At 40.7% G+C, this 18,828-nt stretch overlaps 1 protein-coding gene across 1 annotated transcript in view; it reads right to left on the bottom strand.

The window, feature by feature from the left end:
• Nucleotides 1-585: 585 nt before the first annotated feature.
• LOC104276620 (tubulin polyglutamylase TTLL5-like) overlaps nucleotides 586-18,828 on the bottom strand; it is a gene marked incomplete at both ends in the record, with an annotated part of 33,605 nt that continues 15,362 nt past the window's right edge. Inside the window, 5 exon segments of the mRNA XM_009873015.1 lie at nucleotides 586-740; nucleotides 16,018-16,208; nucleotides 17,553-18,014; nucleotides 18,364-18,408; nucleotides 18,411-18,452. Coding sequence (XP_009871317.1) covers nucleotides 586-740; nucleotides 16,018-16,208; nucleotides 17,553-18,014; nucleotides 18,364-18,408; nucleotides 18,411-18,452 — 895 coding nt within the window.

Here is an 18,828-nt window from a genome sequence, read left to right as displayed (position 1 = left end):
CCTTGGGGTAAACCTTGCTGTTCTTTCAATCCTAGGAAGAATGGTTTTAGTGCAGAATCACAGTCCTGTGCCGTGAGTCCCACGAGTATATCAGCCATAAATATAAATTTCAATGTCCAAAATCAATAAAGAGCACAAAGAAGCCGTCTGAAGAAGAAGCTTTTATAAACACTGCAAGATGCTGCTTTATCTTTGAACGATCTAAATTTGATATTCAAGGAAAAAGCAGGAAGATGAGGCCTTAGTGGAGATTCCTGCAGTATCAGGCATAAGTTTGTGTTCTGCATATGCATCTCAACACTAGCAAACCTAAACTTACAGATGCAGGGATGAGCAATTATCAAAGAGAAATAGACATTCCCTTTCATTCTACAAGTTCATCCATGTCATTATTTCACCACAAACCTGCCAGCTCTGGGAACACGGTTCTGTTCTGATGGGCCTGGTTTCTGATAGTCCTGACAAGAACCAGTACTAGGCCCTCAGATGCTATCTTCTGTCCAAGAAGTCAAACACAAATTATGAATGAGCTTCTGAGTGCATTGCATTCTTCTTCAAACAGCTGGAGTAGCAGTTTTAACTTACCTGACTGTTGAAGAGACAGATCTTTTGTCAGCAATGTGAGTGTCTGACTGAACAGCCCACAATGACCCTCTTCTGTGGAGTGGTGACTGGCAGCTCTGTGGAGCCGCTGCATTTCCCTTGCTTATAGCACCACTTGACAAGTTCAGGTTTGTTAACTACAGAGGCAGGGAAAGAAAAAACAACAAAACAAGACATCAGAAACAAACACCAAGAAAAGAGCAAAAGGCGTCACTAAGTAAACTGGATAGATAGAGAATTTACTAAGAGAATTAACATTGCTAGAAAAGGGAAATCTTGAGAGGCTGAAAAACTGTGCTAGTTGCATAAAGCTGTGGGGGAGATGGCACTAACAGCCACCATGCTTGAGATGAATTCAAATATCAGCATTAAAACTACAATCCTTCCATTCACAGAACAACAAAGGAGGAGAAGAACAAAGATAGGGCAAAAATCCCAAAGACAAGAAAGAAACATCATGTTCCTGCCATGTGAAAAATTAACTCTGTGTGCACTAATCAAAAGCTAGAAGCTCATATTACACTGAGCAGAGACTATAGTACCTGTCCAGTCATCAGGGCTGTGTCAGGAAGCCAGCAGTACGCACCTGTTCTCTACTCCCTCCACACATACATAAGGGCACAACCCAACAGCATCCATACCTTGAAAACAATACTCAAACCTAAACTCTATGAACAGACACTATTTGTCGGTTTACTGAAGTCAACCCTAAATACCATGGGAGTAGTTATTGGATCCGTCTTTCCACACTTTTGTTCCTAGTTCCTCTCCCAGTTGCTCACATGCCCTATATGCAAGGGGTTCCAGCTTTATTCCTCTCCCCAGTCCACTCCTTTTGCCTCCCTCTTTGTTCACCCTGTTTTAGAATGTGGGCTCCTCGTTCAACCACATTTACCACACTGCAATTCCTTCCACTTCTGTCCTTTCGCCCAAATGGTTCTCAGTGTCCTCTCCCAAACTACGTCCGGGTCCACATCTCAGAACCTCCTTGCCCTAGCTGTTCTCCACACCTTGACAGAACACCCATTCGTTCTGCACTCAAGTCCAACAGGCTCCCAAGACACCAAGTCACCGAGAACACAGAAGAATGGGGTCTCAAGCCTCAGTATTCTAGAGGTGCAAACACAGAGAAATTCAGTTTAGCATCTCCAGCATGGAGGGAACCTCCAGGAAGCTGAGAAGTTCTAGCAGGTGCTGCCGAGTATATTTCATCTGAAGCTTTTTAGATAGTTACTGGGCAATCAAGCCTGGACAAAGCTTTAAATTCCAAATTGCTATTTCAAGGCATGGGAGATACAGAGATTTAAAAGAAAAGCTCTGTAGATATTAAAACGCACGTATTTTACTTTTTTAATCTAGTCTCGAATTTGGCTGAAATGCTTCACCTTGCCCAAAGTGTTCTGAAAACTGAACATTAAGCATAGGAAACATGAGTCCAAATGAACAAAGTTTAAGAACATTACAAGCAATTTAAAACAAGATTGTATGGTGAAACATATTGGGCAAGCTTAGTAATGGGCAGTGCTACCTGTCTTATATGGGAAACACCATTAGCTTTCATTTTGGTGCCTTTACCTCACCCATAAATGTTGTTGTCGGTCGCCAAATTTAAATAAAATTTAAAACATTTTCATTACAATAACAGAAAGCTTCAAATTAGCTTTAGTTCTGATTGTGCCAGGCACTATAGAAATACCTAACAATGGCAGTTTCTGGCCACAAAGAGTTTATTGTCTGAAAAGAAGCAAGAATGGTAAATGAGGCAAACAGAGGCCAACGTGGTAAATGAAGCAGGGTACATATAATTCTTAGCTTGTCAGCAACAGTTTGCTAGCACATCCAATGTGTGAAATGAAGATGACTTTATCCTATTTTCTTTCCTCATCAACTTGATACCAAGAACCATTTAGACTGATGAATTGCCACCTCACCCCTGCCCTATTAACGCGATACACCTTCCTCTCTATTACAGTATCACCCTTTATTTGAGAGCTATCTTTCTGAGCAAAGCAGGTGAGCAAATAGCTTAGCGTGGGTAGTAAGGACATTTCACACATTCCAGATAGACAGGTGTTTAAACTACAGCAGGATGAAATACAGGCAAGGGATTCAGAATGAGGGAGAGAACACCAGTAGGAATACAAGGTTCAGCGGCAGCCAGCCCACCCAGCTGGGTGTTACTGCTTGTTTCTGTGCCCTGCGCTGAGGCATTTCAGCTGCCAGAATTAGCTTGCCAGGATGTTGCCCTGGTGGATTGCTGGGGCACCCCCAACACATCTGTGCTTCATTTTCTAGCCACTAGTCCTCCTGGGCACCTGATGAAACTGCATTATTCCCTTTAGAGAGGCAAATACTTAGCAGCATTTCAACTCTTATTTTGGCTTAGAAGAAGATAATGTATAGCACCTGGACCAAAGCAGATACCAAAATCTCCATAAAGAACCATTTTCAGCTTCGGAAATTTTGGTAATGGAAAACAAAGCAAAACAAAGCAAACATACAAGCAAAAACCCAAGAGAGGGAGGCTAATGAGGCTCAACAGCGAAGGTGGTTATTAGTGTGGATCTACAAGGATAAAGTTAAGTTTTTACATTCAGTTGTATCAAGATGGGTTCAAACTCTCCTGCTTAGTAAGATTCCTGTTTTTCACTAGCAGCAAGGGACTTCAGAACATTTTTTCCTGGCAGTGACAGTATGACAGAAGACCTGTGTGTGTTGCACTGCACGTTTCAAGCATCCCTCTTGTCTAACAACTCTCCTTACATCAGTAAGCTGTCTGTGGAGTCTGTAAAAAGCAAGCTAATGTATCTCATGATAGAATGATTCATGAAGTTTTGTCACAATTTTTAAACTGTTGAGGACAGCAAAAAGATCACAAACTGAAAGGAGTATGCCAAGTGAAGAGCACAATGGGATAGTAAATCGCAAAAACCTGTCATGGAAAGAGGAGAGCCCACTCACTGTACTTCTGTTTGTCATCCAACGTCAAGGAATAGGGTGGGAAGAACATGTAGGTTGTTACAGCCACATCAATAGACAGAACCTTGTGTTGGAAAACCTAACAGCACGTAAATGTACTGTTATACTTTATTAAATACAATGCTAATAAGTCAAAACAAAAATTATTGCATGATGCCAAAATACTTCATGTCTTTACTTATTTCTAAGCATTACAAAGAAAGTGTACAACTGAACTGCACTTGCCTTCTTGACAGCAGAGACACATAGGCTTAAAAGAAGCCTTGCTTTATTCAGAGAATTTGTTTCTAAATAAATTTAAGATTGAAAGCAGGGCCACAACACAATGATACCTAAAAGTGCTGGATATAGGGGTTTTGCCTTATAATTTAAATTGGAAATATTAAATCTTCAAACACAGATTGGAAGCAAGAAAAGTTTCAGTATAGCATTCGTTTCTAATGAACAGCATCCTACAGACGAAGACCCATTGTATGGTATCTTTAAGAAATCACAAACGAGAGTCAGAAGAGGAGCTTAGTATCTTTCATACTTCTTATCTACATTATACTGTTCTTCCAATGGCAACTCTTTATCATATTCAACTCCCTTATTTCTGTAATAATGTGAATATTTTCATTTTTATCTTGTATAGTATTTCAAATGAGCTAAAGCAGCAAACTTTAAACATGGCAAAAAAATAAAGGAAAAAAAAATCAGTGCTACAGATTAGCCTCTACAGATTCAGGAAAAGGCCTCCTAAAAGCCTGAGTGTTTCTCTTGCCAGTTTGCATGAGTTAACCAGGGTAAACAGGGACACACCATCACTAGAAGTAGTTACTCTGCCTCTTGGCAGAGATTGGAAAAGTGACTAAAATTTTCATTACCAACATCCTGAAGATCAGATTGAGAGTTTCACTGGTGTTACAACACTAAGCAAGCAACATACTACAAAAAATGCCTACTTCACACTCCCCAGTTGGTAGTTTTAGTATTTTTCTGCCAGAGGTTAGTCATATCCTGTTGCCTATGAAGTGCTGGGGACTGGAGATCTACAAAGTCTAAAGACCATTTCTCTTACTTGGAGCCACACCTGGATCCTCTCCAGTTCACGCATCTCATATTTCCATTTGGATCTTTCTGACTGGCGAGGAGGAAAATGGAATCAGAGTTTGAGCCATATATCAAAGATCAAAACTGATAGATATGTCAAAAAAATGCAGTCATCACTAGCCTATTTTATTGTCTCTTCCAAAAAAACCCCTTCAATATGATAAAAAGTTCATAGTCTGAAACAGGAGAAGACCTAATGCCACATAGTTTGTGGCACACTGTACCCTATGAACAAGTTTCACAGGTACATAAGAACATCAACAGTTCACAGAGAAACCTTTTCCTCTAAAGAAAAATTGGACATGGACCAGGGTAAGACATATGTAAGATCACTGCTCCTCTACCTTATGACCAGACCAGAATCTTTAGGTTTTGGTGCCTCACACAGGACAACATGACACTGTGTCATAAGCTCCAAGAAGGAAGCATTCCACTAGAAAACTGAAAATATTTAAAAAGTCTCATCATTTATAGTGTCTTCTCCTTTGCCTTTTGATGTACTCTTTTCCTGTGTGCTCAGTTGGATATCTCCAAGACCCTTCAGTTAACTCCTAATTTTCCATTTTATTATTTACTGTTCAACAGCAATGACATCTTTATACAACAACTTGTAAAAGAAATGTTTCTCTTCTTCCATTACCTGGCTTTTGTAGTCACTGTATTTTCACCTGCCAAGCCACCCTCAGACACACATACCCGAGGCCTTTGAGACCAGTGAAATACTTATATTCTCAGGAACAGAGCGGAAGAGCTAACAACTTGCCATTAAAAAAATAATAATTTTCTGCACTCTTTCAGCTATATTTTTCCTCTTTTAGCCTTCAGAGATGACTACAACAATGTAAATATTTGCTGTTAATCTGTCCTCTCCCCAGTCCGTGTGTTGCACTTTCTTGGCTTCATCACAGAGCTCCCACGTACAAGTGATGACGCAGCGCAGGCGAGCATCACTTGGTCTAACGGAGCACCCAGCTCTGTTCCAGTACTACTGGAAACAGTCCACCTGTCTTGCCTTCCTTAATGCATCGACATACTGGAATCCAACAGGCCATCCCAGCGTAGGAAACATCACAGGATCAAAACCTTCCTCTTTCCTTAACAGGCAAAGGAAATCCCAAACCACAAATCTCTCTCTCACACACACACACACACGTACAATTTCACTGTTCGATTAGTGGCACAAAATATACTTACTAAAAATTCCTTGAAGAAACCATGAACAGATTTTCTAGGGCCAACTTTTTGTTACCAAGGCCAGCTTGCTGACCACACCCCATACTAAAACACCTTAATTTCATGTACAGATTTGAATTTGCAGGAGCAATAAGTCAGAAGGGAAGAACTGGAGCTAACTGGCTGGGAAGTGCAAAATCTGTGTGCGTACCAAGGCTGATCTGGCCAAAGGCCTGTGACATTCCTTCTCTGCTTGCAGAGCTTACCAGCTTACAGGATATACATATGCATACAGAGCACAAGTGTTCCAGTCTCCAGAAAATGTTCCAGACAAAGACCTGCCAGAGACATTCCTGGGAAACCTGACAAACTTGCAAATTCCTTTGTAGTGTCTCCAGCGTATGCATCTATTTAAGAATGAAAAAAACCACCAAAACCCAAGTTAGCGCTGCTGCTGTGGACAGCTGAACTCCCCTCTTCCTTCTCCTGAAAAAGTGAGGCTTTCATTTAGACACTCTCTGCCTCAAAACTTCCCAGTGTGAGTGATTTTGATAAGGTACGGTCCTGCCAAATGTTTGATGATCAGGGTGTAATCTTTCCCACAACACGAGTTCTAGCTGCTCAGCCTGGCCCATTTGGTGACTGACTGGAAATCTGCAGATGTTGCTGCATCATAACAAAAGCCTCTGCTCCTATTCCCTTTGGAACTCAGTGTAGAAGGGGTTCAATTCAAGCACTGCAGAAACTATATTGACATTTTTGCTTCCTATGACCTCTGCTGAGAGCAGTTATATTACTGCTGATGCTACAAATCAGTAGTAGTAGAAGTAATTCCAGCTCTTGTGTTAACAGCCTGTGGATGAGGAGGAGATGGGGCCCTGCAGAAGTGTAGAGCTGTGTGAAAGAAAAAATACCCCTCAAACTTCATTTCCTGACTTCTTGCTCTTTCTCCTAATTAGTGAGATGCCTTTTTCCTTTACACTTCCCTTACACTCCATCACTGGAAGCCAATCAAATGGTTACATGAAGAAAATAAATCCAATTAAGACTCAGATTAAGTCAAAGCAAGGGACAAACACTGAAAAAAAAAAATCTTTTGGTGGGGAAAATATACCCACCAAATTTCTGGACGCATGGTCTGCTCAGGTCTAGAATCTGAGACCTGATGCCCACTGGGACGTGGCACAGCGTGTTTCAGCACACCAGCAGTTTGCTTTGTGGCACTTGTCTGCTGAGGACAAGGCAGGCCAAGGTACCACATCAGGGGGCCGGTTAGCTCAGTGGTTTGAGCGCGGTGCTGGCAAAAAGGACCAACACCGAGATCGCAGGTTCAATTCCCGCTCGGTCCCCATGTGTTGCCTGGTCTAGTCGAGAGGTGGCGTCCCTGCCCAAAACAGGGAAGTTGGATTAGATGATCTCTAAGGTCCCTTCCAGCCTAGGCCATTCTATGATTCTATGATTGTGTAACTGAGACAGGTAACTGAGGACTGGTGTGGGTTCAAATATTGTTGTAGCTGATGTTAAGCTGAAGCTCACTATTTTGGAATTCCTGTGGCACATTATTCCCACAAGGTCTCTCCGGGGCACTGTGAAGTGCCCATTTTGATTCTTCTTCACTCCCTCTCCTAAGGTTTAGTAAACTCATCGGCTTCTTGCTAATTTCCATCTTCTGTCCAAATGAAAAATGTAGAATGAGAAAAATGCCCATTCTCCTGTGGGTCTGTCAGCATGTTTGCAGGAATTTTGGCTGCTAGATCTTGGGCACTGACTGGCTCCAACAGCAGAGATGGAGGCAGCTCAGTATAACCCTTGCCTGGGTGGTCTGATGTTATCCCTGCGATTAAACTCCCTGGCTAGAAGAATTGGAGCTATTCCTAATGATAGCTGGGTCCCGAAATCTCACGCCCTCCCTCGCAGAGAGGGGCAGAGCTCCTACCAGGCTTCCCCTCCTCCTTCTCCTGGTGAAGCTGGCCAATTCAATACATTCTTCTGCTCACTAGCATTAATAACTACGAAGTACTCAAGCCTGGTAGGTATCAACTGCAACCCCCCACACCAGGTAGTGACAGGGACCTCACACAGACCCAACATTGCAGAAGAAAAATCTTCTTTTCACCTTGCAGCGTATTTCAGAAAGAAGCAGCATGTATTCACAAAGAAAAAAAGCAACAAAAACATACTCAGGATCCAGCCACCTGGCTTTGGATCTACACACACGCTGTGCATTTTAATGCCCTCCCCATAGAAGGTCCTGCAATACGAGCACATGGAAATATTTTATGCTAAACACACATGAAATAAAGACTTTAGGATTAATGCCTTGTAAGGAATGCAGCAAAGGGGAAAGAAGTCTACATTATTTTGGTCACAGCCTTCACCCATGTATCCATGAGGAAACACCAATGGACAAGAGCAGGTACAGATGAAAAAACCCTCTTAGTTCAGCTGTCCAGAACTAAGATAGCGAAAGGTTCCTACAGGACAAATCAAGGCAAGAAAGGCAATCATTTCCCTATACAATGAAAGGGCCTCATGGAGCTGTAACTTCAGGCTTCGTTTCCCAACTCACCACAAATATATCTGCCTCTATTGTCCAAGAGTACTGTTAGTACTTTAGGCTCATACTAGGCAATTGGCAAAAAGAACAGGGAAATTTTACAACAACGGGAACACTGAGATGAGTATCATTAACACACTACGATATCACTAGACTACGCATACTGACAAAGACCTCATCACTCTGTGAAAATAATTAGCAGTCACTTGCATGCCATAACTAGGGAGATCACTGATTTCAGATAGCAATTTCCTCACCAGCGTCTCAGTAACTCACTTACCGTAAAGGAAATATTTAGCTTGACTACAGTAAAGTAATGTAGCAAAGAAAGTCATAAATATGGACACGGCAGCATAGCATACGTTCCTCAGTATTAAAGACAAAATGTCAGTTCAGAGCAATGGCCCAGCAAACTCACAGTCCCGCCTTATAATGATTCGAGAAGATAGAAGAAATTTTAGTTTCCGTGCATCTGAAACACCTTATTGATAAGGAAAATGAATTTGTTATTTCTGTACATTACAACCTAGGGCTCTATCATCTGCAACCTGCTCATTATTCTATCTGAGGCAACCATGGCCTGTTAAGTTTTCTGCCCTAACAGTACCTTTTTGAAGGAAGTTTCAGAAGGTAAGTATATTTTGTGACAATAACTATTCACTTTTATTATCAGTTTTTACTCTGATGAATATCCCCTTCTTATTTTAAGAAACATGAGTAAAGCCAACTTTATTTACCTTGTCATCCACTGCCCACACTTATCTCCTCCCTAAACAATCAAACTTGGTAATTTTGCCCTCGTCATTAAAAATGCATTTTGAAGTTAATTGTTGTAGTCACTCATCCCAGTTATTTTTCCTGAATTCATTTTTTTGAGGAACGGCATGTAATTGATGCTTATGGCATTACATACTATTTCCTATCCTGTTCCTTAAACGCGCTAACAATTTGTTTGTTAACTTCACTGCTTGACTTAGAACAGGTATCTCCACTGAGCTTTCCAGAAGAAAACTATTTTTTTCTTCCCTAAATGATTTAAAGTTCATTGCTTTAAGTGGTTAAAATTATTGCTCGTCATGTAATCAGTTATTTATAAACACTGGACTTCATCTGCCCTTGTCTTGCCCAGTTAATGCAGCTGTTAAATTTCTTCTAGCTTTTCTTATAATAATGAAGACAAGAACACAGATGTACTGACAAATTACCAGGAGGTAGGTTCAAGTCTAAGTTTACAGCACACATGTAACTCCACAGTAACTTAATATCTGGATACTTATAGCCCACATTATACTGAAGGTAATAAGAAGTTACTCCATGGAGTAAGCATGAGCTGCACAGCCACGTGTTCACATGGACAAACACTACAGCGTAGCTCATCTACTGTAAACTCACACCCCATATTACCTCACAATAACTTGCTTTTATATTCATTATTTAGGTAATAATATGGCAGTCATTATGAACCTCTTTCTTCCAAATCTTTAATTTTACATTCCATCGTGTGCATTCTGTATTCTGCATCTCCACTTATCCACTTGCTGTACAGCAAACTGACTAGTTATTCTTTTGTTTGCTTTCTGTCTGTTTTTGACCTATAACAAAACATTACTTCTCACCCTACAGATACCTGGGCTGCTTGCTGAAAGCTTGGCAAAAACTTCAAAAAAAGTCTGAACAATAAGAACCAGTTCCACTAAATGCTGTTTTTCTCAGTTCAAAGAATTCTAATAGATCATGATGCAGGGTAGGTGTTTGGGTTGGTTTTTTTTGGTCTGAACTGTGTTTAGCTGAGCGAATTAAAATTCGATTTTTATTTCAGTTTAATACGTAACTACTCGTGGAGCAAGACTCACTGCTTTAATTTAGAGGAAACTTTAGGGTCCTTCTACAAATAAGCGCATTTGTTGCCTTTCTATCCTCTATACCAGCTATACTACTGATCACACCTTTCAACTTTGTCACATCACCACAGTGTTTCTGAACTCCTAAACATATACCAACAAGCTGCAGAAGTCTCACAAAACATCTTTTCACCTTAACCTCATCACCTGGAGAGATAATGTATCTCAAAATTATTTAATCATTAAAAATTATTTAATATCTCTAATCCTCTTATCCTCCAAAATTAATTTCTAAAGACCAAGACTGTATCCCCACTGAACTGATACATTAATCTATAAGCAGCACATCTAAGGAAATCTGAATCCCCATGTGTCTCCCTGGCCAATAACCACATCATCCACAAATCGGCTACCTAGGGTATCTTCAAGATCTTTCTTCCCTACATCTCCATAACTTACAAGCAAGAAGCAACACATGTTGCAGCCAGTTCCAAATTAGAAGCCTGTTCACTGCTAATCAACATGTGCATCCTGACTGGCCAGGCAGCCGTCCCAACGGAACAGGTACGTGTCACTCCATTTTAGCCCTCAACTGGAAAAGTCTCATGGGCCATGCACTTCCACACACTTAACATTTTTCATGAAACAGGTAAGAACGTGCCACCTTGAAGGCTAATTTAGTTGAAACTGGGAGAATTTAGAGAGGGACTTCCTCTTTCTTACTTATTTTCTAAGGACCTTTCGAGCTCAGATACGTCCTTATCCTACTCAGTGATGAAATTACCAGGTTAATGCTGGATCCTCAAAGACACAGATTTTCCTTAGAGATCTCTGTGTTGCTTGCTCCCAAACATATTGGGTAGCTAACTAAAGGAACACCTTGCTATTTTTGGATACTGTAGAGTACTATAGTTAGATGGCAAGTACTGCAAAAATCAGGCAGTGTTTGGAAGATCTCTTATGGACAAAGGTATATAACTTTTAATGTTTGTAATAACCTCAAAATAAGCTTTATTATTAGATTTTTTACAAAAGCATTGTAAATCTGTGTTTTTAAGTAAATAAAATGGAATAAAATTCCTTACAAGTACAAATATTAATAGTTAACAATTACATTTAACAATATTCTCCCTAGCAGCTTCACTGTATTAATTTGTACTGTTGAATATCTTTCATAACCTGAGATTGTCTTGTTGCCTTAAGTCACCATCTTTCCTGCATTTGCCATTGAAGACAGTTACAGAAGTTATCCAAACAGCTCCTTCTTTTCTAATCTATGACAGAATAATAATGCTCTCCTTTCTCACTATTCTTCTCTCCCATTCCTGCAACTGGGCAGTAAGGCATCACACAGCCATGCAGGGGATTAAATAGTAGATTCTTATGGGTTCTAGATCAGTATTTCTATTGTTCACCACTGTGAAGGCACCATTGTTTTCTCCATGTTCCAAGCATGAAGACGTACTGACGACATTTTATACAATAGAATGAAAAATATTACTCAAAAATACAAATTAATGACAGGCAAAATATTCTCCCACACTTTGTGAGACAGTCTGAAAACCGTGAGACTGAAAACTAACTGTGTACAAGGGAATGAAACCACACATCAGACTTCTACCATCTTCACCTCCCACATTATAAGCACTGTTCACTTTATGACTATCACTGTGAAGTTCCCATTTGGTGTTTCAGAAGTGAATGGAAAGGACTGACAAGAAGGTAAGCTGTAATCACAAAACGAATGTTTTCTTAAGAGAACAGATTTTAATTATCTTGTTCAAAGCTCATCAGATACTTACACTTAAAATTTCCCCTTTGAACTTTGCCATTTAAGCAGCTAACTGGCTCACTAAACTAAACTGACTTAATACAGAGGGTACAATACAAGAGTATAAGAGAGAAAACGCGAAATAGGTGCTTTGGGCACGGGTAAGAAAGGTGAAGAGCAGCAGGGACTGGAGAGGGACAGAGGTGGGCTCCCAACCAGAATGGCAACATCATTCCAAGCACAGCTGTTGAGGCTGCATTCCTGGGAGCCCCGGAGACCCACGCTAGTACACGGATACCAGAAGCAATTCTCACAAGAATGGGAATGGAAAACAAGCTTCCCAGCTGCTCTTGGAAGGAGGTAATGTACTCAGAGTACCCCCGCCCCCAACACACAGCTGGGCACAACACAGGGAACCAAGGCACAAAGGCATTCAACTCTCACATAAAAGTTCTTGCCCTTGGAAAAGAAACACAGTCCATAGCAACAGCAGTATTTTCAAAAGCCTCTCTTTCACACGCACCCTCCAAATCAATAGTCCTCATATTATCATTATACATAATTAAATCTAAATATCAAGTCCTTTTCATACCATCCAGGTGCATTCTATAAGTTGGACTAACTCCAGCTTTCTGGAGTGGCTTTAAATAATCATACTATTTTCATTATTTAGGCAAGTGACATTCTCTTCCAGGGGTCATCTTCATGCCAATTTATTTTAGAATGCTTTTACTTCGAAAGGGCTATTGTATTTCAAGCGGCTTTAACAGAGGAGTGAAAAGGGGGAAAAATAACAGTTCAGTCTCCTATCCAGAAATGCACAGGATCTCTAGCTTTCTCTCGGCTTTCAACCCCTTACTTTTCTTGTCTCAAAGCCACCAGGGTTTCACATCCCAGAGTACTCAAACACTCCCTTCCCAAGTCTTTCCCACCTTTCAACCCATGACAATGTTCTTTGACTTCTCACCTCTCCAGCTGTTCAGTAAATCCTCTCCCACATGTTTAGCTCTTCTATCTTCCCTCCTCCTGGTTCAAACCAAATCCTTGTCTGCCCAAATCAGCGCTGTCAAATAGCTTTGCCGGTATCTACTCTTCTGCAAATCACTTTCCAAACTGCCAGCCTGTCCTGTAATGCCTGCATTTCGTTCAGCTCCCCTGCCTCAAATCCACATCCATACCTAGTGGCTCAATGCCAGTTGTCCTAGTTCCAGGTCCCTCAACAACAAGCTCAGCCCTTGTTTGGCTCCTCCAGTTTTGCCCGTACAGGCACTTGCTACCATGGGATTATGTTTTTGTTGTAAGCTGGCACCTCCTCACCCTTCATTGTCATGGCAGCCTTATCTTCCCACAATACTAAAACCCTTGGTCCATCATCACAAGACAGGCTTTAAAAGCCACGCTGGGTCAGAAAAATAATCAGAATGACTCTTAGATGACAGGAGAGTAAAGTGCGTCCAGGAAAAAAAAAAAAAGCACACAAGTAGTAGCTGTATGCTTTAGCTGTGCTCCTTTGGACCTTGCAGTTATATCTGAACCTTCCAAAACATCAATGCTTCACGTATGATTAAAATAAGTCTCATCTTAGAAATTCCTATGTGCCATAGATTCAGTACTGAAGAATCAGACTGCCTTAAAATAAAAAGTGTCTTCAATTAAGTCATCCAAATTTTCACATGAATCAAGCTCCAAATTTCATCTCTCCAAAGGGATTACTGCAGAAAAATGGCCTGGAGAATCACAGTCTAGAGCAGGTGTCTCAAACTGAATGGACACAGGCTCAAGAAGGAAATTCACTGTCAGACAGAACTCCAGCTCTAAACTTCCTTTTGCCTTGTGAATCCCTTTCTATATGGATCTGTTTCATGATGACAGAAGACCACTAAGATGCAATCCAATCCCTGTTTCTATATTGCACTCCAGAAGCAAAGCCTGTACAAACACTGTGCAGCCAAATACAAAATATACCACGGTCACTCAGAAAGTCTACACTGACTGCTAGAGGCAGAGGCCTTTTTGTTTGCTTGTCACAAAGAAGGGAATTAGCACCTTTATTCTCCTTCTGTGCATTTCCCATCTCTTCTGCAGGAAAGCATCTTGGGAGAACACAGAAGCAAAAAGAAATGCAGACACATTTACTATGACCAACACGTTTCCAGAGCTACCACTGCCACAGCTGCTTTCCAAGCCCAGTGCACCTACCCTGGGTGACTCACTGGCGGCTAAAGAGGTTTCGGCCTCCACCATCTACTCTGGTAATTGTATCTCCTTTGTCACCCCACACAGCTGCACCCACAACCCTTCCCATGTACAGCTTCGTGAATTCCTCTCTGGATTCTCCCTTCTATACTTGCTAACATAATTAGCAGTAACTAGCTACAGTAGTAGTATGGAAGTTTAAAAATTATCTAATATATCAATGACAGTAAGAGAACAAGTTGAGTTCTCTAGACAGACCTAAGAAATTTCTGCAGTTGGAGCCACGTGTGAAATGAGTAGTTTTAGGGAGGAAGTCTATGAATCTATTTTTAAAAGTTCTTTTCTGAAAAGACTGGAATGAAATAGATGCATTTAAATTTCTTCACAAATATTTGTGTAGATATTAATTTTTATCCAACAAGGTAGTTTCCACCATGTATTTCTACCTTTCAACAAACTGGCATTTCCTGAACAAAAATGTTTCACTACAACATTTTTTCAACAGTTTTACTGACAAGGTTTAGCTTAAAAAAGCTGAATTTGATTTCATTAAGAGAACCAGACTGACAGCTCTGAAGACTTGGATAAGCAAACAAGCTTCTCTTGACTTTCCTCATGCACTTCAGGCTTTGAAAGATCAAATTCTCTAAGTGGGGTTTGGCGTGACGCAAGATCAGGCTTCAGCATCACTGGTGTATTCAGCTTTCACAATCTCTGTTGAGTTTATCAACAAGAAGATGCTTAGTTTTAGCAACTTATCCTTTAAAATTCAAGGCCTATCTACAAAGGCCAGGATGCCTGTGTTAGTTTTGGAGTTGCCCAGACAGAGTGAAAACCTTGAACTAGATGTAGAAGGGTCCAAAAATCTATTTAGCTTCCTAGAGTTACAAATGCACCCCATCTTTTGAAAAAAGACGTATTGCCAAACATCTTACCAGATATTCAAAATCCAAATATATATTTAAAAAAAAAAAAAAAAAAGAAGCAAGAAGAATCAAATAGCAGCAGCTATTGCAGCTACTAAATATGCCTTAGGTAACTTAGCAAAACACCACTGTTAAAACAATAGTTCCAAAATCAAAATATCAGAGCAAAGATATTTAAATTGTTTGTCCCTAGCAAGTAAACAAGGAAAAAATTAATTTCCAAGGCAAAGTGCCTATCCTGGAGAACCTCCAGTTGGCATCTTAATTAACTGAGACATGTCCAACTTGAACACCCTTGATAAACGCAGTAACAGTACATTATAAAAAAAAAAGACGGTGTGTGCAGCTGTTTAGGACATAACAACTTAAAAAAAAAAAGAAACTAAGTGGAATTGTACCAGAAGCTAATGTACATTTGATCTATACCACCTAACAAAAAGATTACCCCACGCTAGTAAGCTCTTCATTATGTCTTTGCACTGCCATTGGAATAGAGAATTTACATCAGCACCCATCCTGCAGACTCCCATTCCCAGCACTGTGATGACACACTGGAGGAATGAGGAAGCAAATTGCATGGATGTACAAGTTTAGGAAGGCTTGGGTTTACTGTTTACTAAGACTAAGCATGGATTTAGTCTTTTATAAAAATCTTGTTTGCCCACTCTCGTTTTCTTCTAGAAGAGGACTTTAGCAACGTTCGTGTCACCTCACAGAAAATCAAAATTCAAACATCAAATCAGAACAACAATATGACAGAATTTGCTTTTCACGAGATTCATTCCTTCCAGCACACGTCGGCCCAGCCCAGTGCTGACACAGATGCCTGTGACAGACTTTTCTGTCGTCATGGGGACTCTTGCTTTAAGGCTTACATACCTGCTGTGTGAGGAGACTGGTGTGGCTTGAGGAGGCACGCTGACAGGCTGCTTGTTTTTCTGTCAGCTGCTGCAGTTCTGCTGCTACCATGCTTGGGCTATAACGTTTGTCCTGAGAAGAAGGATCTTCCGCATCTTTGTGTATCCTGGCTGAGCCCCCGCGCTGCCCACTCGGGCTGTGATGGCACAAACCTACCAAAGAAACATTTGGATAAGCTTAGTGAGCAGTATGTCAGACTCTCTCAGCCTTCTCATCACAGAGATACAAAAGCAGGTATGATACTTTCTGCAGATTCTAGGGAGAATGCAGCCTTCTAATGGCACCCAATTTCTAAGAATATTGGCTGCTGTTATCTGTGTTAATTCTATAATGTTCTTCCTTAAAAACAAATGAATCCTTTTAAATAAGCTACTCAGTTGAGACGTCTGATTTATTTTAATGCTAGAAAAGCTGTCAATATATATACAGCAACCCTAGTGAACATGTGCTGATCCTTACATACCATCTAAGGCACTTGTAGAACATCACTGAAAAAAAAAAAAAAATTATCAGGACCACAGCTGTTAGCCTGTGTGTGGCTCCCCAAACCTTCCTAATATATTACAATCTGCATCCATGAATTCCTACAGTTTCTCCCACCCTTCAGATTCCTTACACTCTAAAGTTGGATTGCTCAACTATGTTCTACCCCAGTATGCTGAAAGGTCCTAGAGAATGAGATATAGTAATGATTCATTCAGATCTTTCTTTTTTTGGAGGTCTTGACACACTTTAAAGTATTCAACAATTAGTAGGTTTCATTAAAGGATTTCTCTGCGTGGTAGAGAAACACAGAACAACGAACAGCACATAGACTGAGACAGTATTTCTGCTAACCAAAACTACATTAAAGATAAACATGACATCAGTAATTTAGCCAGGCAAAAAGATACAATACTTTATTTCCCAAATCTTTTGAAACAATTTCAAAGGCTGAGTTCTAAGCACAAGGCTGAGGGAAAATCTTATCACTCTCTACAACTACCCAAAAGGAGGTTGCAGCAAGGTGAGGTTCGGTCTCTTCTCCCCGATAACAAGTGATAGGACAAGAGGAAACTACTTCAAGTGGCATCAGGGAAGGCTTAGAGTGGATATTTGGAAAAATTTCTTCACCGTAAGGGTTTTCAAGCATTGGAACATGCTGTCTAGGGAAGTGGTTGAGTCACCATCCCTAGAGGTTTTTAAAAGATGTGTAGTCATGGCACTTATGGACACGGTTTAGTGGACTTTTCTGTGTTAGGTTAACAGTTGGACTCAATGATCTTAAGGATCTTTTATAACCTAAATGATTCTATGATTCCCTGTTCATCTGTTCAAAAAAAGGGCTTATTGGGCAAACAAGGGCTGCCTCCCATGTTCTGTCTTTCCATGAAAAATTTAGCACTATTCAATAAGACTCAATTCTGGAAACGTAAAATTTCTTATCTACTCTAGAACAGAGATCACACAACCTTTATACTGAACCAGGAGGTTTTTACGCATCCCAGAACACTCACCTACTTTTGCAGAGGATGGTCGGGACAATCTTTGGCTGTAGATCTGAGCAGCTCTTTGAAAAGATGAGAATGGGCCAATGGTGTAGCTACCAGAGTGACAATGATGTAACCCTGCAAGGCTAGAAGCCACAGTGGACACTGCATTTGTGAAGACAGAAGAGCTGTCAGGAGCTGTGCTCTGCGAGGAGGATAGTGGGGATGAGGACTGAATCACCCTGGGACCAGCTGGAGGAGCCAGCAGTGAATGGTGACCAGACACCTGTGAATTTTCAGAGGCTGCAGGCGGAACCGGTATCCAGGAACTGGTACTTCTCTGGAATGTGGCACCAGAAACAGAGGAGGAAGCACTAGGAGGGCCACATCGAGGTAATTTCACTTCAGCATTTAAGGAGCATGTGGGTCCTTCTGGAACTACACAAAGATAACGAGCACAATACATGAGAAAAAGCTGCTTTTTGGGTCCTTTGGATAATATCAAGACATGAAAGATGCCTCTATTCACACACATTGAAGCCAAAATGATCTAATCTATACGCAAATACACGGTTCTACATGATGAATATCCTCTTTCATATCTAGGTCCTGCCACACAGAAGAGCAGGTAACTCTTTCATGCTGTTCACTCTAAAATATCTTCTCTCGGGTTTAAAAGAAAATGCTGCAGGATCCTCCCCAAAATTGGGCATTTGAGTACCTCAGTTTGAACCCAAAGGTTGCAACCTATGTTTAAAACAGTATTAAAACCAGTATATACATTCATTATTTTTTCTTTATGATAATTTAAGCCAGCTCACTTAGAGGTTGATTTAACTGGTTTAGGTTTCTTTTAATGCTCCTTCTGCAGGCAGATCTACAACTTTGGGGCAATAACTTTCATTTTTTTCACCACCGCAGGGTGTTCTATAACAAGATCAAGGAGGTTAGAATAATGCAAACTGTGATATCATTAGAACAGGACTGCAGAATTTAAACCTTGTTACAATGAACTTTCTTGCTAATATTTCCTGTAGACCACGCAACTCTTGATCATAACCATGCTGTCACATACAGTAGCCTGGACTACTGGGTATCTATGGCTGGCACTGCATATCCTTCCATGAAAAGCCTAATTAGGCTCATATACTGAGGCTCTGCCATCCAATGGCTTTACTCAGTGTGGGCAGCACAGTTTAACAGGCCTTGATCTCTCTCATCCCTTATTTGGATTTCAGTATTCTCTATTCATTTCAAATCTCAACGCCTTCAGTTTGCACATTCTCATCTCAGTCATAAGCCA

The sequence above is a fragment of the Apaloderma vittatum genome, unplaced genomic scaffold (genome assembly GCF_000703405.1).
Source record: "Apaloderma vittatum isolate BGI_N311 unplaced genomic scaffold, ASM70340v1 scaffold12437, whole genome shotgun sequence".
NCBI classification, from domain to species: Eukaryota; Metazoa; Chordata; class Aves; order Trogoniformes; family Trogonidae; genus Apaloderma; species Apaloderma vittatum.
The sequence above is the reverse complement of the archived record's forward strand: the minus strand, read 5'-3'. Positions and strand labels throughout refer to the sequence as shown.